This window comes from Callorhinus ursinus, unplaced genomic scaffold (genome assembly GCF_003265705.2).
Source record: "Callorhinus ursinus isolate GAN/ISIS: 27379988/994484 unplaced genomic scaffold, GSC_fseal_2.0 scaffold25, whole genome shotgun sequence".
Lineage (NCBI taxonomy): Eukaryota > Metazoa > Chordata > Mammalia > Carnivora > Otariidae > Callorhinus > Callorhinus ursinus.
Window position 1 is genome coordinate 16,860,750 of NW_027397087.1, and position 19,528 is coordinate 16,880,277.

The 19,528-nt window shown below is 37.6% G+C and overlaps 1 protein-coding gene and 1 pseudogene across 3 annotated transcripts in view; one reads left to right on the forward strand and one right to left on the reverse strand.

Moving 5' to 3' along the window:
- The window catches only part of TRPM7 (transient receptor potential cation channel subfamily M member 7), a 121,022-nt gene that overhangs the window by 71,888 nt on the left and 29,606 nt on the right, over window positions 1-19,528 (reverse strand). For all 3 annotated transcript variants that reach the window (XR_012373622.1, XM_025883699.2, XM_073876982.1), the window contains exons 3-7: window positions 15,889-15,927; window positions 7,781-7,979; window positions 4,239-4,452; window positions 1,928-2,052; window positions 672-843 (exon numbers count right to left, since the gene is read on the reverse strand). Coding sequence is in view for 2 of the 3 variants with exons in the window: in XM_025883699.2 (XP_025739484.1) it covers window positions 672-843; window positions 1,928-2,052; window positions 4,239-4,452; window positions 7,781-7,979; window positions 15,889-15,927 (749 nt within the window). In the remaining variant the exon portion in view is untranslated. The remainder of the gene's footprint in view (window positions 1-671; window positions 844-1,927; window positions 2,053-4,238; window positions 4,453-7,780; window positions 7,980-15,888; window positions 15,928-19,528) is intronic.
- LOC112832846 (NADH dehydrogenase [ubiquinone] 1 beta subcomplex subunit 8, mitochondrial pseudogene) lies at window positions 10,871-11,423 on the forward strand (annotated as a pseudogene).

The following is a 19,528-nucleotide window of genomic DNA, read 5'->3' on the forward strand; positions in this document are numbered from 1 at the left end:
ACCTGCAATGCAGTGAGAGAAATACAAGTAACTGTAGGATTCTAAAATGTTCCTAAATTTCAGGAGAGGATATGACTCGATCATATCTGAATTCACCGTTCTATAATTTTGTATTTCTATTTCACTTTGTCACAGAGCCCATCTTCCTTGGTGTCCTAGGATTATAAAATTTCTTCTTTTTGAAAGTAAAATCTAGATGTTAAACCAGAAAGTATGACCGTGGTTGGAAAGGAAGACAAGTGTCAAGAATACCAACTTTTAAGACTTAACTACCAAAGAGTGATACCTATTCACGTTATAAACTTTAAACAAGATGATTCTTACTTTGCAATAAAGTATTCCTTTTTCCTCTTCAATCCTGAATTTCAAGTCATGTATTAGAATATATCACACATTAAGAATATTTCTGAATTCCTTGGGCTGCAATAGGATTATAATAGCAAGAGCTTCCAATGAACCTCTGTGGCTTTGGCATCAATATCTGAGTACCCTATTTGGCCTCAGACTTCTTTCCCTAAGTCTATTTTGTCTAAGGTCAGTCATTTTTGTTGTTTCATATGTTGTCTTGCCACAAAAGGAAATGAGCACTTTAAAGAACCTTTTTAGAATGTTGCTGGCCATTAATATACCTAGAATAATTTGAACAATAACAAATTTATAAATTCTCTTACTAGCATGAATTCTTTGCTGATTAATAGTTTTTTCAAGTTCTCTTCTCAATCTGACTTCCGCCCCATACTTTCCAACAGTGCCATCATCCACCAATATGAAATGGGAATGTAGATTATTCAGAACATTCAATTTGCTCAGCGGGTTCAACAAGGTTTGATAAGGTGCAACCACCTAAACAATAGCAAACATAAGAGTTAGTGGGTAGGATTTAATATAAAGAAAAAATAAACTTTAAAATAATCTGTAAAGGCAAGAAGGTGATAAAATTCTATTTACAATATAGTAACAAATAGAAAATGTCAAAAAATATGTCAAAAAGCACAAGCTTTTAAGCCAGCTGATGATTAATCAATAATGGGTCAGACCATACAATTATATTTCAACTCTTATTGCAGAATATATATTTCTATCATCACATGCAAAAGAAACAAAATAAATGAGTATATAGTATGAAGAAACTGTTAGTTTATTAGTGAATAAAGTGCAATACACAAAGGACACTGAATAAGAACAATCTAATATCAATTATAGTTTTTTATTTTTCTAGCCCTCATACAATCTTTAAAATTGATATTAGAAATTTAATCGCACTTGAAAGTGATCATTATAATTCAGTAATTCTTTTTTAGTACTCTCTTGATAAATATTAATAACCAATCCACATGTCCTTAACCTACTCAAATAAAACACTAACATTTGATTACTACTCTTAGTGACAGTAAAATTAATTCTTAATATCATATAGTCATTAAAAATTTATTACAAAGACTGGCATGATTTGGAAAAGGTGTAAAACCATTATAAAGAAAGGCCAAAACCAAAACATACTAATACTATGATGACAATTACTTATATCTATGAATGTATTCTTGGAAGGATCATAAGAAAACCTCAGGAAAAAAGGAAAAGAAAGAAAACCTCAGGAAAATACTTTTTTTTTTTTTTTAAGATTTTATTTATTTGACAGAGAGAGACACAGCGAGAGAGGGAACACAAGCAGGGGGAGTGGGAAAGGGCTTCCTGCTGAGCAGGGAGCCCGATGCTGGGCTCGATTCCAGGACCCTGGGGTCATGACCTGAGCAGAAGGCAGACACTCAACAACTGAGCCACCCAGGCGCCCCTCAGGAAAATACTTTTTAAACATAATTTGAAAAGTATGGTATGATCATGAATAGTTTAAGGTGACTTGCACGATTCTTGCTCTAATTTTGTTTATACAAGTTCAAATATAAGAAATTTTTAAAATCATTCTTACATCTCTCCCAACAAGATCATTTCTGTTTTCAATCACTCCCCAGGGTGCTATTCCAATAGTGCAAATCTTTCGAGATGATCTGGAAGCATGTTCTTTGAGGGCATCACCAACATGTTTTGCCACACCTGTTCATATAAAATTTAATTTACTTTATGTGAAAGTAGTTATTGTTTTCAGAATAATCCTGTACTCAATCTATAACATTATAATTGTTGATATTTTTCTTTACACAAAGAAGATAAAAAGCAACAAGGTCCAAAAGACAAACTTACAAAAGAAAACACAAGGACCAAAAACAAAACAAAACAAAACAAAAAAACCCCACAATGTCAAATCACTACAACTGCCTGAAACACACGTAAAAGTAACTTTTACCATGTTGTTAGGCCTAGTCCTCTCTTAGATTCCTCATGTAAGTAACTGTAGTTTTTTGTTATTGCTCTACACATCATCTAAAAAAAAATGAAGAGTATGGCTCAGGACCATAAGCAAAACACACACACACAACAAGCAACTACAAAAGTTGTCCAACTGAATCAAAAATTAGGAGAAAAGTAGAAAAGACAATTCAAAAGAGCATATGACTCCTCACTATCACTTAGGGGTTGAATTGTATCCTTCCCAAAATTCGTATGTTGAAGTCCTAATTCCAGTACCTCAAAGTGTGACCATCTTTGGAGACAGGTCCTTTAAAGAGGTTTACATTTAAAAATGAGGCTACTAGGGTGGGACCTAATCAATCTGCCTGGTGTCCTTCTAAGAAGGCGAAATTTTGGACACAAAAAGAGCCACCAGGAATGTACATGTGTGGTGAAGAAGCCACAGTGAGAAGGTGGTCATCTACAAGCCACAGAGAGAGGCCTCAGAAGGAACCAACCTGCTAACATCTTGATCTTGGACCTCCAAAACTGTGAGAAAATAAATTAATTTTGTTTAGGCCACCCAGTCTGTGGTCTTTTGTTATGGCAGCCCTAGAAAACCAATACAACGCTCAATTTGCTTTTTATAATGCATGAGATCTCATTCCTCACCCGGATTATGGAAATAGCATCTTCACTGGACTTCCAATTGCTGCCTTGCCTGTTCACAGTCTATTTTCAAAACATCATCCAAGTGATCTTTGCTCTTGTCAACTCTCTGCTTAAAATCTTCCCTTCTTATTCAGAGCAAACGCAAAAGTGCTTATAATAGCCTATACGGCTTTATATAATGATGTGCCTATTGCCCCTACTCACCACCCTACCCCAGTCCCGTAACTTCCTGACCTCATCACCTAGCATTCCTTGTTCATTCTACTTAGCTACATTGGACCCTTCTTACCATTCTTCCAACACACCAGCAGTTTTTTCTTTTTTATGTGCTCTGCCTCACATTATCCTTACCACGCCCCCTCATTTCCTTCAATCTCTACTCAAATGTCACCTTATTAATGAAGCCCTCTCTACCATCTCTTCTCTGTATTTCATGTGTCCCCACAGCACTTATCATCTAACATATGATAACATATTTAGTTATCTGTTTGTTATCTGCATCTTCTCCACTAGAATATAAGTTCCACGAAGGTAAACATTTTCTTTGTTTTGTGGAATGCTGTATCTTCAGCAGCCAGAAGAATGCCTGACACACAATGAGGTTCAAAAACTAGTTGTTCATAATGAATTAGATATCTGCAAGCTAATTTAAGTAATAATTATATTTTACTTTGGATATTAAAATTAATTTGCTTTTCTTATATCTAACCTGTATATTTCATAGAGAAGATTTGCAATGAAAAATTATAGTATATTAGAAACTAATTTTGAAAGCTACTTCTTACCACTGCCTAGGCAATGGATTGCCATTCTTATATCAATTTACCATAAGTCAGAAAGTGACAGGAATAAAACTTGGCTCTGTAGGATCAACAACCTTTTTTTGTGAAGGGTCAAACAGTAAATATTTTAGGGTTTGCAAGGTAAACAGTCTCACAACTATTCACCTCTACTGTTGCAACACAAATGTAACTATATATAATACAAAATCAAAGGATTGTGGCTCTGTTCCAATAAACCTTTATTTACAAAAACAAAGAATGGGTTGGATTTGGTGCATGGGACCACAGTTTGTCAATACCTGCTCCAAAGTGTATTATTTTTAAGAGTAAATGAAAACTAAATACTTTACAGTTACCATTTATACTTAGGAAGTATATAGATTATTTAACAGAAAAACTGAATATACTGATACTTGGTGTTATTATTTCAAATATTTAATTGATATTGTGAAACATTTACAAACACACTAAATAAAATTGATATAATTGTCACATTACCTGTGTTTACTCCTCCAGTTAAAATCCAGGCTCCGGTTGTAACCGCAGCTTTAATAAGACCCTTTCCAAGCAGCTGCTTGATTCGTGGGTGAAGCTCAAATTTCTGCATGCCCCCATGCACAGAGATAACAAGTTTGGGTAATTCCATTTGCCATTCTTTAAGCAGAAGTTGCAGAATGACTTCAGGTTTGGTGTCATATGATAGTCTCACATACTAAAAAAGATTTTTAAAGGACAAAATAACTGAATATGTTCATAGGTTTCATAATGCAACATTATACGACATCAGAAAAATGTTTAGATCAGATTATTATAGATTGATAGGTTACTCTTAATATACTTAACACCCCTAGGAATAGGCAATAGTAAATGATTTTAAAGTTGGAAAATCATTCTGTAAGAGCCATAAAAGCAGTGGTACTCTAATTTTTAACCTTTAAAACATAAATATGCTCCTCCTATTTATATAAACTCAATTACCATTCATCCTTTATAAATTTACCCACAGTTACTTACTGACTTGTTTGACTATGAATATGCAGTAGTGGGAACTGCTAAAAGCTAGCTATGGTGATGAGAAACAGGAAAAAGAAAGAAGAAGAATGGGGTGCCTGGGTGGCTCAGTCAGTTAAGGTCTGCCTTAGGCTCAGGTCATGATCCTGGAGCACCGGAATCAAGACCCCCAAGCTGGGCTTCCTGCTCAGTGGGGAGTATGCTTCTACCTCTCCCTCTGCCCCTCCCCACTTCTGTTCTCTCTCTCTCACTTGTTCTCTCTCTCAAATAAGTAAATCTTTTAAAAAAAAAGAAAGAAAGAAATTGAAAAAAAAATGGAAGCTTCTACAACTCTTGCTATTAGGAGAGGCAAATACTGTATTATGTGTTTGAAAGTTTTGTCAATGATCTGGTCTATTTATAATAGAATTGTGATTATGCAGTAAAATAACAAAGATATTTTTTACTCAATATTTCAAGGTGATCAGATGGATTTACAAGTTTAATTTTTTAAAAATTCTATAGAAAATAAGCTGTCGCATCTGTGAAATAACTTCCTCTGGTTTACAAGATTAAACAATTTATCTTTGTCTTAAGTGACTTCACAAAACTTACTTGCTATTGACCGCTCTAATTCATTTTCTTGGTTTGATGTACCTAGATGATTTAGCTCATAAGAAATCTGAAATATTCATATGTTAGAAGAAAAACATTTTGTTAAAGATTTTATTTATTGGGGCGCCTGGGTGGCTCAGTTGGTTAAGCGACTGCCTTCGGCTCAGGTCATGATCCTGGGGTCCCTGGATCGAGTCCCGCATCGGGCTCCCTGCTCAGCAGGGAGACTGCTTCTCCCTCTGACCCTCCCCCCTCTCATGTGCTCTCTCTCTCTCTCTCTCTCTCTCAAATAAATAAAATCTTTAAGAAAAAAAAAGATTTTATTATTTCTTTGACAGAGAGAGAGACAGCGAGAGAGGGAACACAAACAGGGGGAGTGGGAGAGAGAGAAGCAGGCTCCCCGCAGAGCAGGGAGCCCAATGGAGGGCTCGATCCCAGGACCCTGGGATCATGACCTGAGCCGAAGGCAGACGCTTAACCAACTGAGCAACCCAGGTGCCCCGAAGAAAAACATTTTTAATCATCTCTAACAAAGGTTCTTTGCAAAACAACATACTGTCCATTGCTTTACAACCAGAGATCAAATACCAATGAAAAATACTCTAAAATATCAGAACCCAAAGTATCAGAATTCTACAAAACTGAGAAGACCCCAGAGTCCCTTAAGATGTTTGTAATGGGGGTGCCTGGGTGGCTCAGTTGGTTAAGCAACTGCCTTTGGCTCAGGTCATGATCCTGGAGTCCCAGGATCAAGTCCTGCATCGGGATCCCTGCTCAGCAGGGAGTCTGCTTCTCCCTCTGACCCTCCCCCCCTCGTGCTCTCTCTGTGTCTCTCACTCTCTCTCAAATAAATAAAATCTTAAAAAAAAAAGAACGTTTGTAATGAGGGGCACCTGGGTGGCTCAGTGGGTTAAACATCTGCCTTTGGCTCAGGTTGTGATCTCAGGGTCCTGGGATCCAGCCCCACATCAGGCTCCCTGCTCATTGAGCAAGGAATCTGCTTCTCCCTCTGCCCCCGTCCCCCCACCCCTGCCCCCCAGCTAGTGCTCTCTCTCTCTCAAATAAATTAATTTTTTTTAAAAAGGGGGGGCGCCTGGGTGGCTCAGTTGTTAAGTGTCTGCCTTCGGCTCAGGTCATGGTCCCAGGGTCCTGGGATCGAGCCCTGCATCAGGCTCCCTGCTCGGCAGGAGGCCTGCTTCTCCCTCTCCCACTCCCCCTGCTTGTGTTCCCTTTCTCGCTGTGTCTCTCTCTGTCAAATAAATAAATAAAATCTTTAAAAATAAATTAATTAATTAAAAAAAGAGTGTAATGAGATTTGTTCTATACTAAGTCTTCCTATATTACTTCTGTCTAACTCATTATATTTGGCATAAAGTCATGTTTGGAAAACAGCTTAAAGTTAAAAAAAATATATAAGGAAGAAATGAGGAGTTCCACTTTGGACAATGGCAGACTAGACTGTTTTAAACTAACTCTGCCGGTAGGAATAGAAAAAAACGAGGAAATAAATAACATGTATGAAGGCATCAGACAGCTACTAAGACAATGAAAAACTGTGGCATCAGGATCCAAAAGAAAAGGAAAACTTGGGAGAGATGTGCCCATCTTTACCACTGCTTTTCCCATCAAGGCAGGGAGGCAGACAAAACAAAGAACAACATAAAGGGTAAAATACTGATAAATATAAATGAAAAATAATGTTGTGGGGGAGTGAAAATTATGCCAGCAAAAGCATATAAGTCATGAGAGAAATAGATGCAGTTACAAGTATTCTAAAGGTTCTTGCACTTCCAAAAAGTAGTGAAAGGGGTAATTTATAATAAGTTAAAATGTGTTTTGTAGTGTTTATTTTAAGATTAATCTACAGAAAAGAGAATGTATAAATAACATACTAATAAGGAAAGAAATAATAAAAAAATATTTAATCCCAAGCAAACAAGAAAGAAAAGGGAATAAAGAAAAAGTGAGACAGTATAATAAACTTAAAAATATGTGTTGCTTATAAAGAAACCTCTTAGGGGCGCCTGGGTGGCTCAATCACTTAAGCATCTGCCTCCGGCTCGGGTCATGATCCCAAGGTTTTGGGATTGAGCCCCACATTGGGCTACCTGCCAGCAGGGAGTCTGCTTCTGCTTCTCCCTCTCCCCCTCCCCCTGCTCATGCTCTCTCTCACACTCTCTCGAAAATAAATAAAATCTTAAAAAAAAAAAGAAAGAAAATGACAAGATTAAAAACATTTCATAATGAGAGAATGTTCAGTTCACCAAGATGTAACACCTCTGTATGTATATGCACTTATACAAAGAACTTTAAAATACACAAAGAAATGACTGAGACTTTCTGATCTGCTACATAAATTTTCAGACAATAAATGTATTATGTATTATTTAAAGAACAAGATAAATGAAGTTAAAAAAATCAAGTATGTGATATACCTTAGCTCTGTAGGAATGAGAACCCCCTTGAAAATTTATGACTCCATAAGCATCCGTTGGGCTCTGTTCTGTATGCTTTTCCACAGACCATTCTTCTAATGTCTGATTAAAATGGTCACCCAATTTCACATCTGAGTATTTCATGGCAAGACTTGCAGTAAAACAAGCATGTTGCTTGACCAAGCGACCACAAAAACACCTAAAGGAAAGAAATGAAATTTTAAAAAGACCTTTCAAAAAATTAGTCAATGAAAAACTGAATTAAAATGAACAAACCAATGAACATTGAGTATAAAAATAATCTAACTTTTTAATTTTACAATACCAATAAATTAATACTTTTAACATAGTGGTAAAATAGTATAAGTACATTTTTTTTGATGATACAGTCCTCTAAATTTAGTGTGGGGTTATCTACAAAATGTAGTATAGCCATATAACAGAATAGTATTCAACATGAGAATATCTAATAGTAGAATATTAAACACAATATGGTCTCAAAATTATCATGCTTCATGAAAGAATCCAATGCCTAACAGTACATATCTATACAACGATGACAATGGTGGCCCAGGGTCAAGGGCAGAAAGGGCAACTATATTCTACCTAGAAGCACTACAGGACACTACTATGTAGGAAGCAGGCAGTCTCACTAATTTGATAAAAATTCATACGGGTGGGGCGCCTTGGTGGCTCAGTCGCCTTGGTGGCTCAGTCGTTAAGCATCTGCCTTCGGCTCAGGTCATGATCCCAGGATCCTGGGATCGAGTCCCACATCGGGCTCCCTGCTCAGCGGGAAGCCTGCTTCTCCCTCTCCCACTCCCCCTGCTTGTGTTCCTGCTCTCACTGTCTCTCTCTGTCAAATAAATAAATAAAATCTTTAAAAAAAAAAAATTCATACGAGTGCCTGCATGGCTCAGTTGGTTGAGCATCTGACTCCTGATTTTGGCTTGGGTCATGATCTTGGGGTCCTGGGATTAAGCCCCCATTTCAGGTCCCCGCTCAGCAGGGAGTCTGCTTATAGATTCTCTCCCTCTATCCCTCCCCTTGCTCGTGTGCGCATGCTCTCTCTCTCTAAAATAAATAAGTAAATATTTTTTTAAAAAATCATATCACAGTTTGTAGAAGCCAAAGGAGCTAGAGTTTGTAGGGCAAAAAACAAAAAGAGGAAGGAGCTACATGAGAGAGTTCCCGATATATACAGAAGGATCTTCTTAAACATGAGTTAAGAACAAACTACCCAAGGCAAACGTTAAGAACTACTAGACAACAGTAGGCCAAATAATTCCTGAAGTTCACAAAGGGCATGGAATAGTTTGTGTTGCTATCAGCCAGAGTAAGAGATCTCAATACATAAGACCTACAAAAGGGTCCTGAGAATAGCAATGCCTAATCTAATTAGAAGGGCTAAATTAGACCTAGACGATGATGTACCATGACAAACTGTAACAGCAAGACTTGAAAGATCAAATTAATCCAAAATAACTTAATTGCATGCTAAAACAAGTCCAAAAATTCACTAACAGAATGATAAAATCCAGCACCCTAAAACATAAACTCTCTCTCTCTCAACTAAAAGAATAAAATCTTTGGGAAAAAAAAATAGAATCTATCCAAAATGAAACACTGAGAGAAAACACTCGGGGGAAACAAAAGGAACAGAACATTAGCAACCTGTTGAACGGTATCAAAGCAGCTCAATAAACACAAAATTCAAGTCCCAGAAATAAGGGAATGGGAATAAAAATTTGAAAACATAGGGCAAAAATCTGAAAACTATTTGAGCAACAGAGCTGAGCAGTTCAATAAGAACTGAGCAAAACAAGCTTAAGGAAATCACACTAGGGCACTGCTGAAAGCCAGTGATAAGAGAAAATCTTCAAAGTAACATATCACATTATGGGCAGAAGAATAAAGGTAAGAATGACAGCACACATCTTGTCAAAAATCATGCAATCCAATAGTCACTGGTACATCATCTTTTTCTTTTTTTTTTTTTTTAAGATTTTATTTATTTATTTGACAGAGAGAGAGACAGTGAGAGCAGGAACACAAGCAGGGGGAGTGGGAGAGGGAGAAGCAGGCTTCCCGCAGAGCAGGGAGCCCGATGTGGGACTCGATCCCAGGACCCCGGGATCATGACCTGAGCCGAAGGCAGACGCTTAACGACTGAGCCACCCAGGCGCCCACTGGTACATCATCTTATTCTTTTTTTTTTTTAGGTTTTATTTATTTAAGTAATCTCTACATCCAATGGGGGGCTTGAACTCACAACCCCAAGATTAACAGTTACATGCTCTTCCAACTGAGCCAGTCAGGCACCCCAATTTTTTGGTTCAGCATCTTTAAAGTACTAAAGGGATGGGGGGAACCCTATCAAATTAGAATCCTGTAAGACTCGAACAAAACTACCAGCCAATCAAAGTGATTAAATAGACATTTAACACTCAACAATAGAATAAAAACTCTTCTTGAGTGCACAGAAATATTTACCAAAATTAAATATATGCTAGGCCATAAAGTAAGTCTCAATAAACTAGAGTAAGGATGGAAATCATACAAAGTATGATCTCAGACCACAGTGAAACTAAACTAGAAACCAATAAAAGAAAACACGGGGGAGGAGCGGTTTTGTTCCTGGGTGGTTCAGTTGGTTAAGCATCTGACTCTTGATTTCGGCTCAGGTCATGATCTCATGGGTCATGAGATCAAGCCCCGCATGGGACTCCATACCAGGGTGTGGAACCTGCTTAAGATTCTCTCTCTCTCCCTCTGCCCCTCCTGCCCACCCCCTCAAGTGTGTGTACTCTCTCTAAAAGAAAAGAAAAAAAAATACTGGGAAATTCTTCAAGTATTTGAAAATTAAACGACACGCTTTTTATTAACACATGGATCAAAGAAAGTCACAGAAGAACTTAGAAAATATGTGGAACAAAATGAAAATAAAAACAACAAAACATGGGATGCAATTATACAGTGTTTAGCATAAAAGTGTATTCACATAAATACTTTACAGTATGAAAATATACAGGATAAAAAACTGTAGTATATAGTTTAAACAAGAAGATCTGCTACATGAGGAAGGTGAAAATGGTGGCAGCCCGGGCATGGGTCCTGGGAGTCCAATGGCTAAAAAGGGCAGCCTGAACCATGGTGCCCTTGGGTACAACGACAGCTTTGCACATTACCAAGGACACATTCCTGGGGTCCTACCCCAAGATTCCAGAACCGGCCATCACTGCCAAGAAGTATATGTGGGTAGAAGACCACCAACTGTACCAGGATGATGGCATGGGGTATGATGACTACCTGAAGTTCTCTGACTGCTCAGGGCAGAGAGAGATCCATGGTATGACTGGGACCACCCAGACCTGAGGTTGAACTGGGTGTACCAATGCCCTGGGACCTTGACATGTCTATCAGGAACTGTGTGGATACATCCCCCATGCCTATTTCCTGGAATCTCATGTGTAAGCACCTCTCTGGCTTTGTGGCCTTCATGCTGTTCGTGTTCTGAGTTGGGGAGACTTACCCAACCTACCAATCTGTAGGGCTAAAGCAGAATCCTTATACTCATCTGTACCTGGAACAAGGCAGAGATCCCACCAAAGAGCCTGAACCAGTGGTTCATTATGAGATCTGAGGCGATTCACCAGCTTTGCGTCCCCTAAGTGACTCCCTCATTTCTAGAGGTTTAACCTTAATGAAATCCCTAATAAAACTTAGTGCTATCATTAAAAAAAAAAAAAAGATTTGCAAGTAATAGTAATCTAAACTCCACCTTAAAAACTTTTTAAAAAGGGCAAATTAAACCCAAAGTGAGCAGATGGAAAGAATAAAGAGCACACAATGAAACATGAAAAGAAAAGAAAAACAATGTAGCAAAATCAATGAAACAAAAAGCTTGGTCACTGAAAAGACCAACAAATTCAGTATCAATTCACTATAAACATTTTCAGCAAATTAGGGAAAGAGGGAACTTCCTCAACACAGATATCATCATACTTATTTAATGTTGGCTATGAGTACTACTCACTACATTCTGAGTCCTGTGAGTCCTAACTAATCACCAAACCTCGGGGTCATCTTGGGGACACGTGACAAAAGTAGACAAAATATATGAGGTTAACGGTTTTTAAGCACTGAACAAGAAGAATTATGGGACTTCAATCCTTGAAATGAAGAAAAATATATGGAGTGAGGCCCATAATTGTACCAACCACACTGGGGGAATTTCTCAACCACTGTGCACTGAGATAATGCTCAGGTAGAAAATGGCAGTGTCACTGAGCTGAGCAAGGAGGCAGCGAACAGAATTCCAGGCTGCTGAAACAGATGGAATTTGTAGCAGGGTACCAGAGGAGAGCTAGAGAGAGGGGGGGGGAAATGAACTTGCATGAGGATTCACCATGGGTTCTTGGCCACACACTGAGCTCTATCTGTGTCAGTCAAGACTTAGACACCTAACAGAAATCACCTGCTGCGGGCCTGAGACCTGAATCATAAAGGACTGGAGACACTGCAGTCTTAAATCAGAGTGAAAAGACATGAGTAGGTATCCTGGGCATTCAGTTGAGACCCTAAAAAGGCTATACCTTAGGAGTACAGTCCACATTCTAAGACTAAATTCAAAATAAAAATAGAAGGTGCCTGGATGGCTCAGATGGTTAAGTGTCCGCTTTCAGCTTGGGTCATGATCCCGGGATCCTGGGATCGAGTCCCGCACTGGGCTCCCTACTCATCGGGGAGCCTGCTTCTCTCTCTGCCTCTCCCTCTGTCTCTCATGAATAAATAAATAAAATCTTTAAAAATAAATAAATAAAAATAGAGCTGCCCCAACAAAGAATGAAATCAAGCCCTATGGGACAAAAGAATCTGTCAATAATTTAATCACCTGTCAGAACAAAATTTAAACCCTTTAAAGGAAGATGACATAGTCCAGAACTCCTAAAATCGATCATGGAAACTCGCAACATACAATAAAAAATTACTAGACATATGAAAAACCAAAAAAAGTGACTCATAATCAAGAAAAAAGTAGATAAATTTAGCAATTCAATAGAAACAGACCATAAATGACACAGATGTTCAAACTAGTAAATGAAAATTTTAATGCAGATATAAGTAGTATGTTCAAGGACTTATAGAAACAGATGGTGATAACAAAGGTATAGTATAGATAAGGCATCTCAGCAGTGACCTGGAAACTATAATAAAGAATCAAATGAAAATTTTAGAACTGAAAAATATAATGCATGAAAAGTTCACTGGACGGGCAAAACAGCATATTGGCAACTGCAAAAATAAGGATTAGTGGGGAAAAAATATATTCCAAAGCTACAGTAATCAAAGAAAAAAAGACTAGTGAACCTTAAGAAATATCACTACAAATGTTCTACTTTCTTTTTTTTTAATTTTATTTATTTATTTGAAAGAGAGAGAGAATGAGAGAGAGCACATGAGAGGGGGGAGGGTCAGAGGGAGAAGCAGTCTCCCTGCTGAGCAGGGAGCCCGATGCGGGACTCAATCCCGGGACTCCAGGAACATGACCTGAGCCGAAGGCAGTCGCTTAACCAACTGAGCCACCCAGGCGCCCACAAATATTCTACTTTCATCAATGGAATAAAATTTTAATTAAAAAAAAAAAAAACAGGGCTGGGGAGCCTAGATGGTGGCGCAATCAGTTACGCATTCAGCTCTTGGTTTCGGCTCAGGTCATGATCCCAAGGTCCTGGGATCAAGCCCCATGTCAAGCTCCCTGCTCAGCGGGGAGTCTGTCCTTCTCCCTCCGCTCCGTCTAGCCCCTGCTCGAGGTCGGTCAGTTGGTCAGTCTCTCTCTCTCTCAAATAAATAAAATCTTTTTTAAAAATCATGCAAACTAACAAATGTCTAACTGGAGTTTCAGAGAGAAGAAAGAGAGAGAATGGGGCAGAAAAGTATTTTAAGAAACAATGGCTAAAAACTTCCCAATTTAGAACCCTCCTACACTGTTGGTGGGAATGCAAGCTGGTGCAACCCCTCTGGAAAACAGTATGGAGGTTCCTCAAACAGTTGAAAATAGAGCTACCCTATGACCCAGCAATTGCACTACTGGGTATTTACCACAAAGATACAAATGTAGGGATCCAAAGGGGTACGTGCACCCCGATGTTTATAGCAGCAATGTCCACAATAGCCAAACTGTGGAAAGAGCCAAGATGTCCATCGACAGATGAATGGATAAAGAAGATGTGGTATATATACACAATGGAATATTATGCAGCCATCAAAAGGAATGAGATCTTACCATTTGCAACAACGTGGATGGAACTGGAGGGTGTTATGCTGAGTGAAATAAGTCAATCAGAGAAAGACATGTATCATATGACCTCACTGATATGAAGAATTCTTAATCTCAGGAAACAAACTGAGGGTTGCTGGAATGGTGGGGGGTGGGAGGGATGGGGTGGCTGGATGATAGACATTGGGGAGGGTATGTGCTATGGTGAGCGCTGTGAATTGTACAAGACTGATGAATCACAGATCTGTACCTCTGAAACAAATAATACATTATATGTTAAAAAAGAAAAAAAGAAAAGAAAATAGTAGGAAGGGAAAAATGAAGGGGGGGCAATCGGAGGGGGAAACGAGCCATGAGAGACTATGGACTCTGAGAAACAAACTGAGGGCTTTAGAGGGGAGGGGGGTGGGGGGATGGGTTAGCCCAGTGATGGGTATTAAGGAGGGCATGTATTGAATGGAGCACTGGGTGTTATATGCAAACAATGAATCATGGAACACTACATCAAAAACTAATGATGTAAAGTATGATGACTAACATAGTAAAATTAAATTTAAAAAATAATAAAAAGCTTCCCAATGTGGTGAAAAATATGAACTTGCAGATATTTATGGCACCGTATATACAAAGAGAACCACTCTTAGGCACATTATACACCTGCTGCTGAAAACCAACGACACAGGAAGAAAGTCTTTAAAGTAGCCAGAGAGGAAAAAAAATCATTACATACAGAACTACACTAGTGACAAATGACTTCTCACCAGAAACAAGAGCCAGAAGACAATACAATGGTATCTTCAAAGTGCTGGAATAAGAAAACTATCAACTCAGAAATCTATATCTAGGGAAAATATCCTTCAAAAATGAGAGTAGAATAAACATGAAAAATGAAAAATATGAAAACATATTTTCAGATAAACCAATCTGAGAAAATTCATCTCTATTGTTCTGCATTATACCGAATACTAAAGGAAGATCTTCAGTTTGAATGGAAAGATACCCCCTGGAACTCTGCATCTAAAGGAAGGAATGAACAGGACTGGAAATGGTAAAACAACTCCATATATCTAAAATGAAAAGTGTATTCTGTGCTACTACCTACCTACCAGAGACCTTCTAGTCTTACTCTTATTCATTCATCAGATCTTAATGAGCAACATTACTATTTACTTAGCTATCTAGGCAAGAAATTTAGGATTCACCAAATCCTATTGAATTTATCTCATTAATTCCTTCAAATATGTCTACTTCTCTTCATCATCATAGCCACTATCTTAACTCAGACTCTCAGTTTTTCCAGAATTACTCCAAAACTTTCCAAGCTATTTTTTTCTCCCAATCCAATCTCCTCAAAATGCCAACTGCTTTTACCAAAAGAAAAACTAAGCATTTTACTTCCCTGTATATCCTTTTAACATGAAATCTAAACTATGTGACATAGTACACAAACAGCTTAAATGATCTAGTCCCTACTTATTTTTCCAGATGAAATCTCTCCAATATCCATATTACATTCTACATTCTGTAGTTTCCTGATAGAACCATAATCTCTTTCACTGTCAGGCCTTCCCACATCCTGTTCTCTCTGCCTAAATCCCTTTTGCTCAATCTTTACCTAACTAATTCACATTCAACTTTAGAAATCTGCTCAAGTAGCTTCATTGGAGTTCAAGTAGCCTCGCCCAATCCTTCTCCTCCCAACTCTAAGGAACCTTCAAATGTAATCAAATGTAATAACCTGTGAGGTTTATCCCACCTAACTGATGCTTCTAAAATATTAGTTTTATTTTTCAAAATTTACGCAATAGAGTTTTGTTATTAAACTTACCTGACGAGTTGCTGACAAATTTGACATCCTGGAAGGCATCTATAAAACAAGGTAAATTTATTACTTAACATTAAAAAAAATTTTTAATTTAAACTACGTAAAATCCATATAATAGTACAAATCAAAGGAAAATTATATGCTTAGTCTAACTGTTCAATAGATATGTCATTTATACCTTGGTTTATACACTCAAATAACTATTTTTTTAACTCACATAGTTTCCACATTGTTTATTGTAGTTGACATACAATGTTACACTAGTTTCAGGTATACAACATAGTGTGTAATGATTTTATACATTACTCAATATTTACCAAGAGTAGTCACCATCTGCCACCATATAATGTTATTACAGTATTATTAACTATATTCCTTATGTTGTACTTTTATCTCCATTATTATTTATAACTGGAATACCAGGTACCAGTTGTACCTCCTACTCCCCCCTTCACCTATTTTACCCATGCCCTCACCCACATATTTAAAATAGTTTCCATGTTTTTAAGTACAACTAGTTGTGACAAAATCCAGAAACCAAAGAGAAAAAGATTGACAGATTTAACTACTCAAAAATACAACATTTCTACATGGCAAAAATATGCCACTCATAAAGTCTAAAGACAAACAGGAAAAAATAATTGCAGGCAAAAGGTTAGTTTCCCTAATATAGAGTTTCATCAAATTTACATAAAAAAGGAAAACATATGGCTAGTTCACAGGTAAAAACATACATATGAAAAGGCATTTGATTAGAAAAGATTTTTTTAGTCCTTTAAGACAGTATCTTGAAGAGAATAGAGATAGGCAGTCTTTTTTTTTTAAGATTTTATTTATTTATTTGACAGTGAGAGACACAGCGAGAGAGGGAACACAAGCAGGGGGAGTGGGAGAGGGAGAGGGAGAGGGAGAAGCAGGCTTCCGGCCGAGCAGGGAGCCCAATGCAGGGCTCGATCCCAGGACTCTGGGATCATGACCTGAGCCGAAGGTACACACTTAACGACTGAGCCACCCAGACGCCCCAAGACAGGTAGTCTTATATGCTGGTGGGAGTATAAACTGATACAATCTCGATGGAAGACAACTTGGTAATACCCATCACAATGAAAAAAATGTAAACTCCCTCTCAAACTCTAATACCAATACTAAAACTATAGGCTAAAAAATATTTGTAGCACATGTGTAAAATAATTAATGTACAAAGGTTACTCATTCACTACAGCATTTTTTTTTTCTAATAACAAAAAGAAAAACAGAATAGCTAAAATGTTGATCAGTAAGAAACTAAGGGGCGCCTGGGTGGCTCAGTCACTTAAGCGTCTGTCTTCAGCTCCGGTCATGGTCCCAGGGCCCTAGGATCAAGCCCCATATCAGGCTCCCTGCTTAGTGGGGAGCCTGCTTCTCCCTCTCCCTCTGCTGCTCCCCCTGCTTGTGCTCCCTCTCTCTCTCAAATAAGTAAATAAAATCTTTAAAAAGATTTTAAAAAATAAGATTAAAAAAGATTTAAAAATAAGATTAAAAAAATAATCTTTAAAAAAAATAAGGAACTACTAAAACAAACTATGATCCAGATATATAATTTAAAAGATGCAACAACTAAAAACAGTGGTTATTGCCAAGATAATAAACACTGTGGGTTAAAGAGTATGTACTTAAAAGGAGAGAGAGGAGTAAATACACATCTGCTAGGACATGCAAAGACTGTATCTACTTCTGGAAGATATTCTGAGGAATAGGTAACACTGGTTTTCTTTAGGAAGGGGAATTTATAGTTAAGGCACAGTGGTAGAAAGGGACTTTCATTTATAAATTTTGGTATCTTGTAAATCCATGTATTAACCTATTCATAAAAACCTAATTTTCAAGTTCAACTAGTATAAGGGCACCTGGCTAGCTCGTTGGAAGAGCATGCAACAGTTGATCTCAGGGTTGTGAGTTCAAGACCCACGTTGGATGTAAAGATTACTTAAAAATATTATCTTATTAAAAAAAATTTCAACTAGTATAGAAAGAAATGACCAGCTACCAGTGTTTGAAAATTATGTCTCATATGGATGGCTACAGCCAGATATTTAGTAAGAGAATATTTCTTTAACACCTAAAGTTAAATTTCTACTGCAAACCGAAATTAACAAAAGTATAGAAAATAACTCCTCAATAATACAATCTCTTTTGTTAATAAAGCAAAACCATAATTTTCTTCCAATGAAAGAACAGTGTCTTACTTTAGAACTGGCACACTGATGGGCGCCTGGGTGGCTCAGTTGGTTAAGCAACTGCCTTCGGCTCAGGTCATGATCCTGGAGTCCCTGGATCGAGTCCCACATCGGGCTCCCTGCTCGGCAGGGAGTCTGCTTCTCCCTCTGACCCTCCCCCCATCTCATGTTCTTTCTCTCTCATTCTCTCTCTCAAATAAATAAAATCTTTAAAAAAAAAAAAGAACTGGCACACTGAACTAAGGAGATCTAAATTCTAATCCCACCTTTATGAATTACTAGCCATGTGACCTGGGAAATGTCACTTCTGCTCTGGTTAAGAAATGTAATGGTTACTAGGACCAAACCCCATGTTGGACCCTGCGCTCAGCAGGGAGTCTGCTTGAGGATTCTCTCCCCTCTACCCCTCACTCCACATGCAGGCACTCTCTAATAAGTAAATAAATCTTTTTTTTTTTTTTTGAAGATTTTACTTATTTATTTGAGAGAGCGAGAGAAGGAGAGCACACGCACAGGGAGAGGGAGGGAGCAGCAGAGGGAGACAGAGAAGCAGGCTCTCCAATGAGCAGGGAGCCCGACACGGGGCTCAATCCCAGGACTCTGGGATCATGACCTGAGCCGAAAGCAGACACTTAACTGACTGAACCACCCAGGTACCCCAATAAATAAATCTTTTTTTTAATGTAATGTTACATTGTAACAAAACATCTTTAATCATTAATAAGAAATTCAAAAACTCACGGAATAATGACTGGAAGAGATATTAAGGTTTATCTGTTTTATTAATTATCTAAATAACATTTACCAAATTTACCAAAAATTGAAGGAATGCTAAAAAACATAAAAAATATTTTCTCAATAATCAAGTAAATGCAAATTTAAGACATATACTGTTTCCTACTAATCACTTTTCCTTGCAGATAAAGAAAAATGTTACTCTAGTCAATATTCAGTAAAGCAGGCATTCTGGCCACTATCGGTAATAACGTATATTGCTTTAATCCTTTTGGAAAGCTTTTTGGCATTACATAGACTAAGGGGGGTGAAAAAAAACCTTAAACACAAAGAAAGTTTTATCCACTAAGGTCTTCATTATGGCCTAATTTTACTTTATCATGGCTAAAAATTGAAAATAACCGAAATATGCTCAATAATTGAACAAGTATATAAATTGTGGCCTATACACTAACAGAATATTAACTACCATTCTCACAAAATATCTGCAATATCATATTTACTATAACATTTTGTAAAAGAGCACATACAATATTTCACACCTAGACTGAATACAGCAACCTTTTAAAACAAAACCTACTGAGGAAATATTAAAATTAAATGCACCAAAATGTTACTAATGATGACTGCCTTGGTGAACCTCGGTGGCTCAGTCGGTTAAGGGTCTGACTCTTGATTTCAGCTCAGGTCAT